The following is a 19,678-nucleotide window of genomic DNA, read 5'->3' as shown; positions in this document are numbered from 1 at the left end:
AAAAAAGATGTGTGACATTCAAAATCTGAAGGTTCTCTTGAGTGGTGAGTTTGATATGAAGGACCTAGGGGCTGCCAAGAAGATCTTAGGGATGGAAATCTTCAGAGACAGAACTCAGAAAAGGTTATTCTTGTCTCAGAAGGATTACATACAGAAGATTCTCGTAAGGTTTGGAATGGTTGATTCAAAACCTATCAGTTCTCCTCTTTCAGCAAAAGAGAAGCTTTCAGCAACAAAAACCATTCAAACTCAAGCTGATCTGGACTATATGTCAAAAGTTCCGTATTTAAGTGCAGTTGGCAGTCTCATGTATGTCATGGTATGCACAAGACCTGACCTTGCTTATGCTGTCAGTATGGTTAGCAGATTCCTAAATCAACCACATAAGGAACATTGGAAGGCTACCAAAAGGATTTTCAGATATCTTAAAGGGACTGTAGATGTAGGCTTGATCTATGAATCTTCCTCAGATTGTCCTCTCGCAGGCTATTCAGATGCTGACTATGCTGCTGATTTGGATAAGAGAAGGTCATTAACAGGATATGCTTACACTCTTGGTAGCTGTTTGGTGAGTTGGAAGGCAACACTTCAACCTTCAGTTGCACTATCAACTACAGAAGCTGAATATATGGCACTCACTGAAGCTGCTAAAGAAGGGATCTGGTTAAGAGGACTTATAAGTGATCTTGGAATCAATCAAGAGCATGCTGACATTTACTGTGATAGCCTCAGTGCTATATGCTTGACCAAGGATCAAGTTCATCATGATAGAACCAAGCATATAGATGTTAGATATCACTTCATCCGATCAGAAAGGAGAATTAAGGTTCACAAGATCAGCACCTTACACAATCCTGCTGATATGTTCACAAAGCCAGTCCCAAAGCGCAAGTTTGACCATTGCTTGGATTTGCTAAATGTTGACTGTTGGAGATAGTTCCATATGTTTGGAGGATGCAGATTCTATTTTTTTTGGTCTGTATGTGGATTCTAATTCAAGGTGGAGAATTGTTGGTATTTTGACTTAGATCCACAAAGCATATGCTTCGGCTGACCCATGTTATAAAAGGTCACGAAGCTTTCTTTCTTTGTACTGCTGGTTCGTGTACTTCATTAAGCAATAAAATCTGTTTCTGCTCCTCCCGTGGACGTAGCCCAATTCTGTGGGTGAACCACGTAAATCCATTGTATTTTTTCTCTTTTTCTTTCGCATTTATATTTCTCTGTCTTTGTGTATATTACGTTCTGTTTTTGTTTGTTCTTTTTCAAATTCACAACAATATATATATATATATATATATATATATATATAATGAAAAAAGAAAATAAAAAAGACCAAATCACTTTAGAAATGTTTTTCAAACAAAACATCAAATAAACCAATTGAGAATGAAAAATGATATAATGGTGAAAAATATGATGACTGAAAGTTATTTATATAGGTTAAAATTATGTGATGAGAATAACTTCATGAGAATGGAATGTTTATAACTACAATTTTTATCAGTTATTGTTTAGTATTTAGTGTCTTAAATGATAGTCATTGAAGAATGTTTATTAGTAAAGTTTTTTTTCTACATATATTTATTGGAGAAGTTGTTCAATTTTGGAGAATGGAATGCATATCACCTTGTTTCGTAGTATTTAATACTATAAATAAAAATCATTAAAAAATATTTATTAGTAAAACTTATTTTTGGTGCGTGTATTTATTAGAGAAGTTATTTACTTTATATATATATATATATATATATATATATATATATATATATATATATTAAGATATGATAGAAAACCGAGAGAAGTACCAATGTAGCATTAGAAAACTTTAGATAAATAGTTAAATAACAATATCTATTAGGATAAGTAGAGTTTAAATATATCAAATACATTTCACAAAAAAAAAAAGTCAAACATATTATTTAAAATTCTCTTGATAATTAAAAGAACATGACTTTACGATATTTAATATAAATTGCATTAAATTATTAAAATACAAAATGTCTCAAAAATTTTAATTGCTTTTAATTCATTAAATAATTTGAACTTCATTAATGATAAATTGTAAATTAAATAGACCAAATACATAACTTAAAATTTAAAGAATTATATATTAAGATATGATAAAAAACTGAAAGAATATAACATAAGAGAGCTTCAAATAGAGAAAGAAATAACAATATTTATTAGAATAAATGAAGTTTAAATATGTCAAACACATTTTAAAAAAAAAATATCAAATACATCATTTAAAATATTATTAATAATTAAATGAGTACGACTCTAGTGTGTATAACATATATATGATATTAAATTATTGAAATTTCAAATTACTTTTAAATTGAAAATTATAAAATTAATATATATATATATATATATATATATATATATATATATATAGATAAATTAAAAATCATTAAACTTCAAATAGTAAGAAAAATTGTCAACATTAATTACTGTAACTCTTTTTCTTTCATATATATACTATTAGATCGAAACATTTTATATTTCTAAATTTTATTTAAAAATAAAAAATAAAATAAAATAATTGAAATTAAGTAATAAAAGAAATGATTAATGATTTGAGAATTTAAAGTATTACGAGTGATTAATTTATTTGAATGATAAGAATAAAAGTAATTTTTAATTTTATTATTTAAAGATTTAAAGATACAATCACCTATTAAAAATGTAGAGACGAAAAATAATAATATATATATAAAAAGATTGTAGTACGTATGGTTTAAAATAGTTATTTAAAAATGAATAAAAATAGAGTGTGAAAAGTAGATGGTCCCACATTCCATTGAGGGTGTGCATTGCATTTCCTAAATGTGGCTTTAATTGAGTCCAAGACACGCCTCACCCTCACCTGCCCCCCATCTCTTAACTTTTTTTTTTCCTTTTATAACTTTTTTTCTTTTTTTCCAATCTAATCCAATTTTATATTTTCTTCTCAATTATATATTTATCTACTAATTCATCAAGACAACTTATCTTTTCTTTTGTAAATAAGTAATTATTTTTAGAATTTTATGATTGTTTGTTGTCGGTGTAAATTTACATTCTTAATCAGTAAAATATTCTTGTTGGTATAGTTTTTAAATAATTATTGTAAGATTAATAAATTTATGAAATATAGTAATTTACAATTAGATGATTTTACATTAATCATGTCTTATATTTTTAGTCCACTGTCACTTTGTTAGGTCTCTAGTACAGTTATAGTTTTCATAATGATATATATGATTAGCGCTATAGAATGAAGAAATTTAAAGGACATAATGTCAAAAATTATTTGTATTAATAAAAATAATATACTCTGTCAGAAAAAAAATATAGAGGCCAGGATTTTCATTTCTTTATATAAAGACTAATTTATAAAATAATATTATCTATAAAAATTTGTAAAGTTTTGTCATTAGTCATTGATAAAAATTTCCAATCACATGAGTGAAATGTATTAGTCGCATCATACTCTTGCTCTTCACCATGTTAGGATTATGTGTCATTAACATATGTATTGTCGTTATTTTTTATTTATATTTTTTTATATAATTGTTATATCAAGGTTAAAACTTAAAATTTATAAGTGCGTGCTTAATTTTATATTTGATTCATGTTTAAATAGAAATTATATTAAAGTTGATGTAAAAATAATTAATTGTTGTTTTCATTGGTATTGATCATAACTTACAAGAACATTATGTAGTTTTAATAAGAGGAGGAAGGGTAAAAGATTTACCTAGTGTGAGATAATTCTAAACTAGAGATAATCTAGTAACCGATGAAAGTTAGAGAATTTTAAAGGTGTATCATGAATTTCTTTATCCAAGGTGAGGATTTTATAACTACTCCTTAGCCTTCATCAGCCTTGAAACTTTTAAAATTTCGTGAGAACTTGCCTTATAATGAATGTCATATTTTAGTACTTAATCATAGTAATTAATCACTAGATTTTGTGTTAAGTATGAGTGTAAAAAATGTAACGATTTGATAGGTTACTACACTTAATATAACATAATATTTATGCAAAGGAAAACATAAACTACTCAACTAAGCTAGGATTGTCATGCAATAGTCATCTAGACACTCATGCAACATATATATATATATATATATATATATATATATATATATATATATATATATATATATATATATATATATATACACACACTGTACATGTATACAAGCTACATTAAAATATATAAGTACTAAAAACATAACTCTATCATTGGTCAAACGTCTAAATGTAACCTTACTACATTAGTGTAGTAGACTCAAAATAGGTCATTTATAGCATGACTCTCCACTGAGCAAGTCATCTAATCTAATATTGTCCTAATCTCATACCAAGTATGATCATTGCAATCCAATCACAAGGAAAATAAAGGGTAAGTTTGTGAAAGAATTAACATAACAACAACATAATTTACAACTTATGTAACACAAACAACTTAAGCAACAATAGGCTAGTTCCTTACACAACATCAACTTATCCTCATCATTTACAACTTTCACTCCTCAAATACAACTAACAACAAAATCAACATACTCAACATAAACAACTTTAATCACAACATAATCAACTTTAAATACTTAATGCGTCATCACACATATCAACTTATGGAAATCTCTCATAATAAAGGCGAACAGTTTGAGTAACTTGACTTTGTCGAATCACTACATCTAACCTACCACCACCAAATCAAGTAGATGCAACATTAGGCCTCTTAGAGCACCTAGTAAACAACTTATATTGATTTCTCGGGTTTTGTAACTCAAACTATGAAAGTTCAGTACCACTTTCAAGATAGAACCAACCTGGATGTGATTCTATCATGACCCTAGCATACATATCTAAGCCTCGTATGAAATTAGTCTATCGATTACCCTTTAAATACTACACACCTTTCCAACAATTGATTAAGGATTTTATCTCTCAACTTTATTACTTTACTCAATTGGTCACTTTATATACGTATGACTCGACCTTGCCCCCACATGGATCAACATTTGGTCACTTTATAATTAGTATGAATCAACTTGACCCCTATATTATTTTCAGTTAAAACCCAGAGGAGACAACTTAAAAAAAATTCCCATCTAGGAGCCAATTTTCTCACTAAAGAGTTTTCAACTCTTGTCTCTCGAAGTACCATAGTTTATATACATACAATGAGGTTTTTTAAATTTTAAAACTTCTCCTTTAGTTTTTATGTATCTCAATTAGGACATGTATCTCATCATCACATGCCTATACAACATAACAATTTTCAACTTAACATCTTAAAACATCGTTATACATCATCCTAGCTCAATGTACAATGAATTGGAATCATACAACATCATATGGCATGTGAGTAAGCAATACACTTCATACATTCTCAACACAGACAAATAATCAACAATTTTTGTCTAGGAAACCATTCCCCACACCCCTTTTTTTGCCCCCGATGTCATTATGGTAGTGACCCTTTTCGACATGGATGAGACAAAGAGCCACTAAGTCAATCACTCCTGGCATGCCTAAATCCACGCCCAACCTTATTCAGGCAAAGTGTCTTTGGCTAACTTATGTCCAATGCCACTAAACTAGCTCTCAACATTGTCTTAGTAGAGATTAGAGCCGTCAAAATGGGCCGTGGCCCGTGGGCCAACCCGGCCCACCTTGAAAACGGGCCGGGCCGGGCCAAAATAAATAGCAGTTTTATGTTAAGTGGGTAAATTCAAACCCGGCCCACTTTTACCCGGCCCACTTGGGCTGAACCCGTAGTGGGCCGGGCAGCCCACCAGCCCACTTATTTTTTTTTTTATTGAAACTGAACAGCCAGGAGCCAGCCCAGCCTAATAGACAAGTTTCACTGCTTCAGTTAAAAAACAGTCAAAAAATTAAAACCCTATTCTAACAAGAAAACGGGAGTACGAGACCACGTCCACGCTGCAGTGCTTCACGAAGGCTGTGTTTCAACTTTCACTGCTTCAGTTCGGGACTACGCACAGTGCTTCATGAAGACTTGTTTCACACTTTCACTATTTCAGTTTGACTAAGGCTTCACACGAAGGTGCCCCTCTATATAAATGTTAATCTTTATTGATCTTTCTAGCATTTCAGTGGCCCCTTCATATCATTTTCAAACCGACAAAATTATTATATCTTTTTGGTTCCAACAAGCTAGAGATATGTGGATCGAAATTTGAACACCTATAATTCATTCATGTTTATTTGAAATTTGAAATTTTGTTTTTTTTTTGGTGGGTTGGTGGGCTGGCCCGTTTGACCCACCAACCCGTGGTGGGCCGGGCCGGGCCATAAAAATTCTGAAAAAATAAAAAGTGGGCCGGGTTGGGTTAGCCCGTTTTTAAGGTGGGCCAAAGTGGGTCGGCCCACATGGGTCGGGCTGGCCCGTTTTGACAGCTCTAGTAGAGATCCGCTGACTTGAACACGGTCGAAGCTACCAATCTCGCGCCTATGCATGACCAAGGTAGAGAGCCCCGAACTTGAGCCATGCCTAATGCCATGAAGACATGCTTGACGTGATGAGGATTTCTACACTTGGTAGAATCCTCAAATTGGCTCAAACTTGCTATTCACTCAACCAAACCAACATGCAATTCAATATTCAACACATATACAACATACATGATCCATTTCCAATACAAAAATACATGCATTCATCTTAATTCAAGAATCATCAAACTCTACTCAAACACCTCAAGGAACCAAAATCTTAACAACTCATCATTTCATGAATTCACACAATATCAAATACACCATGATGATTCGAAACAACAAGCAATAATTATACATCAATAAACTTTCCTTACCTCAAAACACTCGAAAATGAGAAGAGACATATAAGGAAGGGGCAAGAAGAACGTGAAAACTCTGTAGGGTTCTCATCTTGAGATTCTAAGCTCCTAAAGCTCGAATCTACAATCTAGCAACTCAAATTAGTTGTAGGAAGGATCTAAAGGGAATCAACGGAAGCAAAAGAAGAAAGAATTTCTTTAGATCCAAAGTTCATCTCTCTAACCTTTCTTAAGAAATAAAACTTATGAGGTTCACGTGTTAAAAAAACCTTATATACCATTCCTTAAGTTAGACTAACTTGACCTTAACTAATACTACCTCAACAACAACTTAACTATCAAGGGTCCCTTGACTCCCAGGCTCTAAACCTATAACAATTACAACAATTTTATCAATTAATCACATAAATCATACAATTTATTAATAAAACTAAAATACAGTGTTGCAAAATCAGTTGAATGTAGAGTGATTTTATGAGTAGGGATACAATTTATGGGGTACTCAACAAGACACATGACTAGACTCTCTTAACATAAGTCCTCTCAATCAAGCTTTCTCGGCAAAAGATTGTGAGGGTACACTTGTCCATCAACCTCAAACACGAAAGACGTAAAGACTAAGTTAGAGCACTTTCTTAGATCACTCTCTTGCCAAGTTTTACACTTAAATGTTCTGGTATGAAAAATGCACTAGAAATTTCCTAGTTTTCGCCTACGTCTCAAGCAATCAAAACACGCAATATGTCTTCCTTTGAGTTGGAGACCCATATTTATACTGAAATTATATTCTAGGAGCAAAATCCTTATTTCTTAGCATAATCCTATGAATCTACACACACTCTAATTTTTAGAAAATGGTTCATCTTCATTTCCTTTTATTTCCATTTGTTCCATTTTCTAAACTTTTGAGAAAATTAATAAAATGAAATTGGTGCATGCTTTAAGAAAAGTCACATTTACACTTTTAAAACTTTAACAATCTAAAAATAGTGAGAAAAAATAAATAAAAAAGGATCTTTCCTCCTTAAGTTAATGCATTGATCTCATATCTCACGGTAATACCATATATCGATCATGCCTTACGTTTTTTGTCATGATATTAACATCAAAATATGACTAAAACTTCCACTCTTTTGATATAAAAACTAAAACTTCAAATTAAGTATAAAGATAAAATAAATAAATTATTTTTCAAATAAGATATAATCTATACTTATTATAAAGAGAATATTAAATTATATAATTATCTTTAATCTCCTTTTTTTTAATGAATTATTATACTCTTCAAATATAAAAAAAAAAATTCTTATATCTTTCATAAATAACTACTCTCAACCTTTATTCCATGTAGATATAAATAAATAAATAGTATGTTAGGAAACAAAAATAAGGGGAGAAATTTATAAAATTAAGAAACCGAAGCATTTATTTATATTTTAATTTATGTGGACGTTTTAGTTTAGAGGTGGCTGCGGTTGCACGGAGAGAGAGAGAGAGAGAAAAGAAATAACGAAGCTTCGTCTAGGAGAAGTGGCGGTGAAGTTGAGAGCGCGAGAGAGAGAGAAAGAGAGAAAGAGACGGTTTATGATTATTGTCTCTTAGTATTTATTTTCAGAAAGAGAAGCAGCAAATAGCAATAGACACTGTTAGTCAGGTATTACCATCATCATCATCATCATTATGAGCAGCGAAAAGGAGAAAACAACCGCACCTTCTTCTTCTCCTTCGCCCTCCGTCGATCTCTGCAAAAGCATCAATGGCCTCGACAAGGTTCTCCTCCGCGAATCGCGTGGCTCCTCCGCCGAGGTTCTCTTCTTCCTTCTTCTTCGCCTTCCATTTCTTCCATTCGCATTTGATCTCCTTTCGGCTTTTTCGGATCTGGAATTCTGCCTTCCGTCAACTGCGATTGCGGTTAATTGCCTTAGGATGCTCGATCTAGCTTTCTTCTGTGGTTTTCGAATAATCGATTGCGCTAGTGTGTGATTCTGACGGCGTTTGCTTCGTTTTGTTTGCCTTGTGATCTTCTTCAGGTGTACCTGTACGGAGGTCACGTGACTTCTTGGAAGAGCGACCACGGCGAGGAATTGCTTTTTCTCAGTAGTAAGGTGTGTGTGTGTGTGTGTGTGTTTGAATCGTGAAACGTGTTTGTACTTTGTGTTTCGTCTCCCGCTGTTGGTTCGTTAATTTCGTTATTTAGTTTCATCTTTTTTTTGTTTTGTTTTGTATTCTGTGCTGTTGTGGCGGAATGAAGAAATAAAATTATTATTCTGTACTTTAGATCTCGATTGGTTTGCCATGTTAAGTTTTCCTTTGAATGTGTTTTTGTACGCTGAGTGATAGGAAGACATGACTTCTAATAACTGTAGGATCTTTCTGTGGTTCGAGATCTTGATTTGTTTTTATGAACATTAATACCAAACTTCATTTCTGATTGTGAAGGATGATTTAGTGTCTCTAAATTGGCTGGGACATGCATGAGTTTCTATACTGCTCATGATTTAATATATATGATGTGTTTGAACTCCACCGATTATTGGCTTTGCTTCAATTCAGTAAGTGAATGAGAATTAGCCAAAATTATTTTGATATGGACTGCCCCCGTGACTATGGTTTCTAATACTTTCAAGCCTAGTGTTCGTGTTGATTAGATTAGTTATGATCCATTTTGTTTTACTATATTAACTTGTTCCTTATGCAGGCTATATTTAAGCCTCCAAAGGCAATTCGTGGAGGGATTCCAATATGCTTTCCACAAGTATGTACTTTTTATTTCTGTTTTCCATTATTGCTCCTGTCAGGATAACGCAATTTTAGAAAAAGTAAGAAGTGAGGGAAAAAGAGGGATGAGAGGTGAAGTGTTAACGGTTCATATACTCTTAAAAAATGAGCACTGATGTTCTTAAATTAATACAATTATAAAGATATAGAAGATTAGCACAATCTTGTCAGAAAATTTAAATCAATATCTTAAGATATCATATTACAGATTGAAGATTCATTGGTGGCATGTTAAGGAGGGTGAATTGCAGGCAGTAGGATGGGGTTCAGAGCTAGTTCAGTGTATGTTTGGATTCTGCAACCAGTACCATTGGTCTTTGGGTTTTATGGTTTTTAGGATGATTCAAAGAAGGAACAATTATATTTTCAATGGGATTAATACCTAATGCTCTTGGTCAAGGAGAATAGGCCACTTCATATGGATAACTAACCATAATAGAATAGAAGATAAGAAGTCAAAAGAAATAAGCCTAGGTATAGTGTCATGCATATATATATTTGACTGCATCACACAACCATGAAGAGAACAACTTGCTGCCAAACTTTGTAAACAATCATTCTCTTTTTGATAGTTGAGCACATTACAATCTCGACAATTGAAAAAATTGGGGAAGTAGACAACATTTAGTGATAATTGTATACAATATTTACTTTTAACTATTGGAACCACTAGGGTCAACCCAGTGATAGGAGTAGTTGGGACAGATGCATGGGAATCTAGATTAAATCTTCATTGCAGCCGTTGGAATCTTTTCTACTAATAAAAAAATTTACTCTTAACTACATGTGAGCCAAAATTAACCATATTTATGCACGTGGCTAATCATGTGTACGTCAATGGGTGGAAATTCCCAATGGTACATTAATCACTACTTGGATTATTAATATAACTCCTGTAAATAAAATACCATAATAATAATTTTATTGCTGTCTTGATCAAACTCAATCTGAGATTCCTAAATAACTACTAAATCAATTTAAAATTAAAATGCTGTAATTGAAAATTCTATAATCTATTTCTGAATATCATCAAATTTGTAATTGGCCTTTCAAAAATTCTGTGATATTATACTCTCATTCCAGATTTGTGGTGTAAAAAAAATTTAAACGATCAAAAATTCAATTTAGATTAAAAAACCCGACATGTTTTGAAAAAAATAAAATCGAACTAACCTACTTTGCAAAAGTGGTTAGGTTAACCGATCCATTTTTATAAAGTGGATCGATTTGATTTTTTGTAAAACCGATCCATGTATAAGTATAAAGTGGATAAATGCATTGTACTGATCCAATTTAAAAAAATCTATTTTTTTTTTTATAAATCGAGCTGAAGCACTTTATAAAGAATGCTTTGGTTAATCAATTCACTTTTATTCAATGATTTGGTTAACTGATCCACTTTTATAAAATGGATCGGTTTGATTTTGGATTTTTCAAAAATCTGCTCTATGAACACCTCTACTCTAGATGTGACATGATCATGGAAATTTGCTCCCGTTTGCAGTTTGGAGGCCTTGGCACCCTTGACCAGCATGGATTTGCTAGAAATCGATTCTGGAACATTGACGATGACCCTCCTCCTTTTCCTACAAATACATTGAGCAAAGCCTTTGTTGATTTGATTCTTAAGCCATCTGAAGAAGACATGAAGAGTTGGCCTCATAGGTATTTATAGAAAATATGCAATATTTTTGTCTAGGTTTATTTTTTTAGTACCTTATTTAATTTACACCTAATTATATCATAGTTTGAATTGTTTACATTATTAAGTTTCTCTCTGCTATTATATGCCTCTGTGTTTGCTTGTAGTTTTGAATACCGTCTTAGGATAGCTTTGGGACCAGGAGGAGATCTGATGCTGACATCTCGGATCAGGAACACTAACAGTGACGGAAAGCCATTTTCATTCACGTTCGCATATCATACATATTTCTCTGTATCAGACATAAGGTTGGTGCTTGAAATTATTTGTCTCAGTTTATTAATATTCTGCTTTTTATTTATAAATGAACACTGTTGTCACATTTAGCAACTTATTATCTGTTTGCTTGCAATCTTTATTTCTCTACTCTGGTGATGACATTTCATTAATTTTATAATGGATTTATTATCTTATTAATTGGTGAATTTTGTAACCAAGATTGTAGTTGTTAGTTGTCCATATATTTATTATCTTCAATTACTGGATTTCAAAGTTCTTTGTTGCAACAACAGGTGCATTTATGATAGAAAGGGATCTAAAAGTAATGTTGTGGGAGCTTTTAACTTGGTGTCTTGGGTGGAAGGGAGTGTATAACTTTGGTTGCTTGCTTTAAAAGGGGTAGAGGGAAAACTACTAAAATAGACGTTATGATCCTGTAAATTGTTTTACTGGAAATTCAGATTGAGAGTTGAATGGCAACAATTGGTTTTCCATGTGTAGTGAACTCCACATAGATGTACAGTAATCTGAATCATTCCCTTGCTATGTCAGCAGTTTGATTTAAATTTGTGTTACAATTTGAAAATTGAATTGGAATTTTAAACTTTTACAATTAACTGTTGGTTTATAGCTTTTGGTATATGAAGGTGCAGTGTATGGATATATTCGTTTTCTGTTTTCCAGTGTAAAATAACAAGCTAATGTTATTCCCTGAATTAAATTTACATACTATCATGTCCAGTTAAACTTTTGGTGTGTATGCACGTTGGTTAAGTTTCTCAATCATTGGTAGTTTGAATTAGAAATTTCCATTGTATTCATCAACTACCCACTTATGTTTCATTTTTCTTTAATTTGAATAATAATTCAACCTAATTTTTTCTAATTGCTTTTTGTTTTGGGCTTATTTTCTGTACATTGATTTTATCATCATCAGTAGTATTATTAATTGTTATTGTAATCATTATTATAAATGGATTAACATGTAACTTTCTTATTTGCATGGATTCAGTGAAGTTCGGGTAGAGGGATTGGAGACTCTGGATTATCTTGATAACTTGCAGAACAAGGAGCGCTTTACTGAACAGGGAGATGCATTAACGTTTGAATCTGAAGTAAGATTGGTTTTTGCCTTTTACTTTTTTTTTTAGGAAACAAGATGCAGGTATTAAATGTAGGATGTGCATTTATTTCACTAAATTGAACTAACGGAAATAAATTACATATATTTCTTTACTTTTAAATTTTAATCTTAAATAAACACTTAAGATGAAACTTAAGAAATCAGTTTTTTTAATGGACAACACAAGTGATAGACCCAGAGGACTTGGTTACACACAACATTTGAACAATTTACAGTTCCTAAAGATGTTTTTCATTTTTTAAATATTTATAAATGTAAATTATTTTGCTAGTATTGAATTAATCCCAAAATTGGGCTTTCACCCTTTCTGAACAATGTTTTCCATTTGACAACTTGTGCGTGTGCATGAACACATGGACATATGAAGAGATATAGAAGTGTATTATTCTTCATTCTCAGAAACAATTCGACACTTTCTTCTCTCCATTCCAATCCCTACCCAAAGCTTTGCCTTTATCTTTTAACCCCTCTTTCCTGTTTTTTTCTTTCTTTCATTTCTTATATTATTTATTTTTCACCCTTTCATTCTTTAAAGTGATGTAATAGGGGTGGGAATTACCAAGTATATTCTGGTTGACGCCATGCCACCTTTATACCATATATGGACAATGGCTGGACCCAACCCATTTCTGAAAGAAACATATCTTCACAAAAAATAAATTTGGAAAAAGGAACAAAATAAAGAAAAATATGTACTTGATCTGACAGTTGTACCTGGTTTCTAGTATTAGTAGACTCATTCTAGCCACATCATGTAATCCACTTCTGATACACTGATGTTTCATGCACTCTTGACAATAAACTAATGCTTCTGCTTTTGTTGATATGATAGGTTGACAAGATATATCTTAGCACTCCCACAAAGATTGCAATTATTGATCATGAAAAGAAGAGAACATTTGTTGTGCGTAAAGATGGCCTTCCCGATGCTGGTGAGTATTATTAAGTTCATCTTTCGTAGAAAGTTGTGATAGTCATAAGTGTACTGAACTACTGAATAGGACTTCCATTATTTGTAATTTTCTAGTGCAAGAATATAAATTTGTACTTCATATCTGTATATGAAAAACAATGGAATGAGGTAAAGCGAAAAGTCAGATTTCCCAGTATTAAAATATGTATCTATTCTATTTTCCATGTCTAACATCTTGTGTAAGATTGGAGGATGTAACTAGCAACAATATTTTGTTAGAAAAAGTTATTCTAATTTCCATGTCTAACCCAAAGTTGTTAGCTTAAGTAGTTCAACATTTATGTTTCTCAATTAAGGACAAGAGTTCAATTTCTGTCTTGGACATGGAGTCGCAACTGGTAGTCCTACTTTACTTCCATAGGGACTAATCGGATGAGAGAAGTTACACCTCCTTATCAAACCTGAAAAATATGTTGATAGTGATTTTGTGAGAAATTATGGTTAAGATAGCAAAGGCATTTTGACATTTTCCAAATTTAACTTGAATACATATATTTGGATGCCTTGATTTGGGACGTCTGAGCTTGGATTGTAATTGTAATCTAGTCATGCAAGACTCTTAAAGCCAGTACTAATGAACTTGGCAAGAATCAGGAGCATGAAATTGATAGCTTCATAGGGCACAAACTGTCAAACTTAACAACGCTGAACCAACTAGATTATTATATATACCTTTATTACTATTGAGTGTGAGTTGTGGCTCTCCTAAGTTCACATTAGTGACTTTCTGTCTAATCTTTTTTAAATTAATATTTATTTTAATCTTTGCAGTGGTGTGGAATCCTTGGGATAAGAAAGCAAAGGCCATGGCTGATTTTGGTGATGATGAGTACAAGCATATGCTCTGTGTAGAGGCTGCTGCAATTGAAAAGCCTATCACTTTGAAACCTGGAGAAGAATGGAAAGGAAGGTTAGAGCTTTCAGCTGTTCCCTCTAGTTATTGCAGTGGACAACTTGATCCCCAGAGAGTTCTTCAGGGAAGCTGAATGGTTATTGTTGTGTTCTGTGTCCTGTACAGGTAATAACTGCAAATTGTTATATTTCAATTCAAATGCCCTTTAACATTACCATAAAAAAATGACCCAAGCCTTGACTTACATTGTTCCACCTTAGATTTTAGATACTAAAGAATTGTGTAGATTAACCGATTCAAAAGCCAGATATTAATAGAAAGAAAGGAAATTTGTGTATTCTCAAGCAAATATACAATGCTAAATCAACTTACTGTCTTAGTACTCGCCCTCTATTTAAGTCCTACCTCTGCTACTATAGTTAGAGTACCAGCTCTTACAATTCTAACAACTTCAGCTAAGGTCTTACTACCAGACGCTGTTCCTACACAGCTCTTTGCACTCATCTTTATTTCTTCCAACATACCTCCGTAATCTGGCTTGTTGCTAACAATTTATTTCTCCAAATTTTAGTGTGATGTGTCTTCACTTTGCACAATGTGACTGCAGAACAGAATTAAAAAATAGAATCCCAGAATGCTTGTGTTTTTTATTCCAAGGTTTGAATTGGGTGTTATTCTCTTCAAATGACATATTGCTTAACATGCATGATGCATATCAACAGTAGCTCCTGAATCCTAAATTTGGATATCTTGTGCTATGAGATTTAAGATTGATTGGTTAGCAATCAAAACTTAATGCTGGTCTTAATTAGATTGCTTGGCTCGGTTGTCTTTCATACATGTGTTCATCGATTTAAATTACTTACTAATCCTTTAGGAAAGATTTATCTGCAGGTAGCCTGTTGCAACATTTATGGATGTTGAAAGGAAAGTGTCTAAGTAATTTTTCCCCTTCATGTTTCATTTAAGTCTCTGTTGGACGGATGAACTCATGTTGGATAAAATTTTATTGAACTTTTATTTTTTCCCCTGTAATGGATGACTAGTGTGGTCATAACAAACTGAACAAAGCTGAAGAGTTCACAGTTGTTGCCATGGAAGATCGACATTACAGCCTACAATTCAACAGATTTTCACGTTGGGTTGAATGGCCCAGACCCAGAGGGATTCCTTTTGAATCCATAGTTTTTTGGGTTCTTAAATCCCTATAAATTGTTTATTTCTAAATGTTGTAGGCCAATGAACACATCCTTGAAGAGTATTTTATAATGATAAAGGAATGTATAACAGAAGAACGGTTGACATATATTAAATATTTCTGGGTTATTTTGTTACATGATCTTATGTTTGCTTAAATGATTAATTTTTCTACATGTAGTATAATCATATTTTACCAGGTAATGTTGTTCATGTTTGCTAGTTGGAATAATGTTGTATACCTGATGACCTTTTTTTATTCCTTTATTTTATTTATTTTTTATAAGTTGAGTCCCAAGGCTGGCAGGAGCCAGAAACTTGGGTTTTCACTTTTCAGCGAGGAAATAAAAAAAATTAACTGATTATTCAGCTTCGGACAAAATGGCACCAAACATAAAATCCTGATTTTTTTTTCCGATTCGATATCATTAAAAGTTTTCATGTTTTGTGCTCTGCTCGGCTGGTTCAAATTTTGATTACATGTAATGGGAATATATTCTCCCAGTTAGTTTTCCTTTTTAAGATATTGTATTAAAATTGTGCTTATTTTTTCCTTTCAAAAGTATTTCCAAATTTCGACAAGGTTTTATTGATTTAATACATATAAAGAGGAAAGTGAATACAAAATCTTATGTGATAAGTTCATGAAAATTTGACATGGGATGATTCAATTTTGAAATCGATGCTTCCTCTGGTTACACATGGGGATGAACCCCTTTTATGTTCTTGTTAAGATAAGATGTGCTATAAATCATGTGTGCAATTTATTTTTTGGCTATCCGTTAAACTGCGATAGTGCTTATGGATTACAACATTTGTAATTTGTTTGGTAGAAATAATTGATAACACAACTAAAATTTTAGAAGTTAATTGAAAATTGAATAGTTAAATTTTTCATTGAAAGTTGGCAAGTTAATGTGTTAAGTTAGAAGTATTTAGTGAAATTGACTATTGAATGAAGTGATAAATGTAAAATATGTATATAAAATAGAAGTATTGTGGTAAAATTATATATCATTGGATAATAATGTAAAATATATTTGTGCTGTTTGGAAAATTGTTTGCCTCATGTGCAACGGAACATTTTTTCTTTCCAATGCACCAAAATATGAAATAACAATTTGCTACTTCACCTCTTTCCAACACACCAAAATAAGAAATAACAATTTGATACTTCTCCATTGAAAGGACTTTCGCAATATTTCAACAATAAACTAAACACGCTCTTTATCTTATTAGTGTATTCTATTTCCAATTAAATTTTAAACTAATTAAATAAACTATAAATTTTAAACTAGTTATATAAACTATAAATTGGTTGAAATAATTAGTCAAACATGTCATAAAGTATTCTTACACACATCTTCCTCCTCTACCTTGACTTGTTTGGCTAATTTTTTTTGGTAATAAGGAAATTTAGATTAAGGTAAATCATGATCTTATCTAAGGCTAGAGTCAAATATCAATCTTTTAAAGATTTTTTAAAAGAATTATGGATTGTTCGTTCCATTCTTAATGCAAGTCCGTATGAAAAGATATAAAACATCTCATCTTTAGTGCAAGTTTGCATGAAAGAATATAAAATTCGAGAGAAGTCGAATTCGATTCTAGGTCTTATCTATTAAGAGTCAAGGGATTTAATCAGCTATGCTACCATCGTAAGACTTGTTTGACTAAATTTACCAAAATAATAACATGATATTTTTTTAATGTTTATTTTAACCTATTTTAATAAATTTTACGATAAAACTTATCAAATAAACACTTACTAAGAGTTAACTTATAAGTTATTGTGCAATAGATTATTATTGAATACGTATTAAATTAAGTTGATTATCCTACACTCTCATTCTCTAATGCATCCCTCCAAAACTTGTTAACATTGTTTTCCCTGTTTAACCTCTTCAATTTTTATCTTTTAGTTTCACATAAAACAAAATAATCAAACCATGTAGTTCTTTAGAATGAGTTTTTAGTCGAAGTGGGCACACGCTAGAAGTCTTTCTAAATAGCTATAAAATGGATCCCAGTATCAAGGTCGGTAATGATATTAATTTCTTGTATTAAGGGTTAGATCATGTGAGCCATGGTGTCCAATTCATCACATAGTTCTTCATCGTCATATTTTTACCTCATTTGTTGTTCGTTTAGACTTTAATATTCAAAGATGCTGGAATTGCGTGTGTATGTCCATAGATTATCATGAAATGCCCATAGATCCTGAATATGCTTGCTTGCGGACTCATGAACTTCATATTATTAATGTAAAAATAGCTTCCTTAATTATTCGTTGGTCAAGGGTAATGAGCTGAACTTATTATTTTAGGAATTTATCTAGCTGTGTAGACTTGGTACAAATTGTTTAAATTAAATTAAAATTGATTTGCTTCTTGGGAAATCAAGATCTGAAAGCCATCCCGAAAATTAAGAATTGAAAAAAAAAGATGAATAGGTCTCATTTGCTACACCTTCAATTAGTGATGTTTGAAAAAAATGGTTTGATTCAAATTAATTGGTAATAATATGATACACCCATATAAGAAAGAAAGGAGATATAAAAACTAGAATTAGTATATGCATTATGTTCTAAGCCATTGCATCGCTTCTTGCAAAAGTATTCTATCAAGTTCATGTCCAAGCCACGATTATGCTAATCATTTTTTATTTATTTATTTCCCATTAGCATATTGAAAAGTAACAGTATAATATCACAACTAGATTGTCCTCATCCGGACAATAATTTAATAAATAAATAAGTCATACAACTTGAACCCAATTTCTTGAATCTCGCATGCAAATATGGAGGGTTTTGAGTCTTTGACCTTGAATTTGATCGATCCTCTTCAAAATGTCACATGACTTGTTTCGTGTATATACATGAGTGAATAGGGCTGAGAAAATTAAGTGTCATGTGATGTTTGAATGTTTGATTATATAAAAGTTTCTCTTAGGGGTGTTCATGGATCGATTTTTTTAAAAATTCATATTGAACCGAGCCGAACCGTTTTATAAAAATGGATCGGTTAACCGATCCGTTTTTTATAAAGTGGATCGGTTTGATTTTTTTAAAATATGGATTGATTTTTTTGAATTTAGACAGTTTGGTGCGGTGTAGTTATCAATTTTATACTCATATATGGATTAATTTTTTTTTAAAAAAACCGAACCGAATCGATCCACTTTATAAAATTGGATTGGATAACTGAACTGGTTTTATAAAGTGGATCAGTTCGGATTTTTTTTCTTAAAATGAATCGAATTTTTCGATATGGATCGAATCGGTTATGGATCTGTTTGGATCAATTTAAATTTTTTGCAGACTCCAAATTTATCTGACATAGACCCTAGAAAAGTATTTAATTAGGAGATAATCGAGAGCAATTAAGTTGACAATAATCTCCTATAGAAGTATAAATTGCCCAGCTTGACATTCTCTAATTATATAAATGAAGATTTATAATTTGCCTCTGAAAACGAAATTGAGAGAGATCAATGTCACTTTCTTTGATCATCTCATTTCTTTTCATTGGTTCATGCTCACTTCCCAACAAGTTGTGAGTATTATTATGTAACATAAATAATAGAATTAAACTTTCTTGCCACCCTTTCAAGTCTCATCACATTCTCAATGCAGTTTGGATGCTTCACGCTACTTCATTTGATTACGTATTATCCGCGTGCTAGCTATATATATACATTAAAGCAAGAATATTTTTTTAGAATTTGATTAAAGTATATTAATAGTGTAAAATGTTCTGTATGAATTCTAATATATTTAGAAATGAGTTTAATGATTATGTTATGCGTATGTTAATAAAGTTAGAAATCAGTTTTAATAAATTATATAAACATTCCATAGATTGTAGCTTGTTATTAAATGACACGTCAGTGAATGTATCATTGAAATACTAGCTTAGAATCAATATAACAGAGGGGTGTGACCTTTTTTTTATTATTTTTTTTTATTTTTTTTTATTTTATAAATCAAGGATACCC

The 19,678-nt window shown here is 31.6% G+C and overlaps 1 protein-coding gene across 3 annotated transcripts; it reads left to right on the top strand.

Annotated features, from left to right (window-relative positions):
- Nucleotides 1-8,271: 8,271 nt before the first annotated feature.
- Nucleotides 8,272-15,819, top strand: LOC109803497 (putative glucose-6-phosphate 1-epimerase). 3 transcript variants are annotated; one of them, XM_020365101.3, is made up of 9 exons: nucleotides 8,272-8,622; nucleotides 8,847-8,921; nucleotides 9,515-9,571; nucleotides 11,099-11,259; nucleotides 11,404-11,544; nucleotides 12,528-12,630; nucleotides 13,492-13,591; nucleotides 14,404-14,650; nucleotides 15,368-15,819. In XM_020365101.3, exons 1-8 carry the CDS (start codon nucleotides 8,497-8,499, stop codon nucleotides 14,616-14,618), a joined length of 978 nt encoding a protein of 325 aa, XP_020220690.1. In that variant the 5' UTR covers nucleotides 8,272-8,496; the 3' UTR covers nucleotides 14,619-14,650; nucleotides 15,368-15,819. The 3 variants fall into 3 exon arrangements, with proteins under 3 accessions (XP_020220690.1, XP_020220691.1, XP_020220689.1); XM_020365102.3 differs by having other exon boundaries at nucleotides 15,363-15,819; XM_020365100.3 differs by having other exon boundaries at nucleotides 8,273-8,622; nucleotides 15,380-15,819.
- Nucleotides 15,820-19,678: the final 3,859 nt, after the last annotated feature.

The sequence above is a fragment of the Cajanus cajan genome, chromosome 1 (genome assembly GCF_000230855.2).
Source record: "Cajanus cajan strain Asha chromosome 1, NIPB_CcT2T_4, whole genome shotgun sequence".
Lineage (NCBI taxonomy): Eukaryota > Viridiplantae > Streptophyta > Magnoliopsida > Fabales > Fabaceae > Cajanus > Cajanus cajan.
The sequence above is the reverse complement of the archived record's forward strand: the minus strand, read 5'-3'. Positions and strand labels throughout refer to the sequence as shown.

Bases quoted from the DNA above. Each gene is read 5' to 3' on its own strand.
- LOC109803497 (XM_020365101.3), top strand. From the start codon at position 8,497: ATGAGCAGCGAAAAGGAGAAAACAACCGCACCTTCTTCTTCTCCTTCG. The intron at 11,260-11,403 runs GTATTTATAGAA...GTTTGCTTGTAG, and splicing joins ATGAAGAGTTGGCCTCATAG to TTTTGAATACCGTCTTAGGA. The intron at 13,592-14,403 runs GTGAGTATTATT...TAATCTTTGCAG, and splicing joins AGATGGCCTTCCCGATGCTG to TGGTGTGGAATCCTTGGGAT.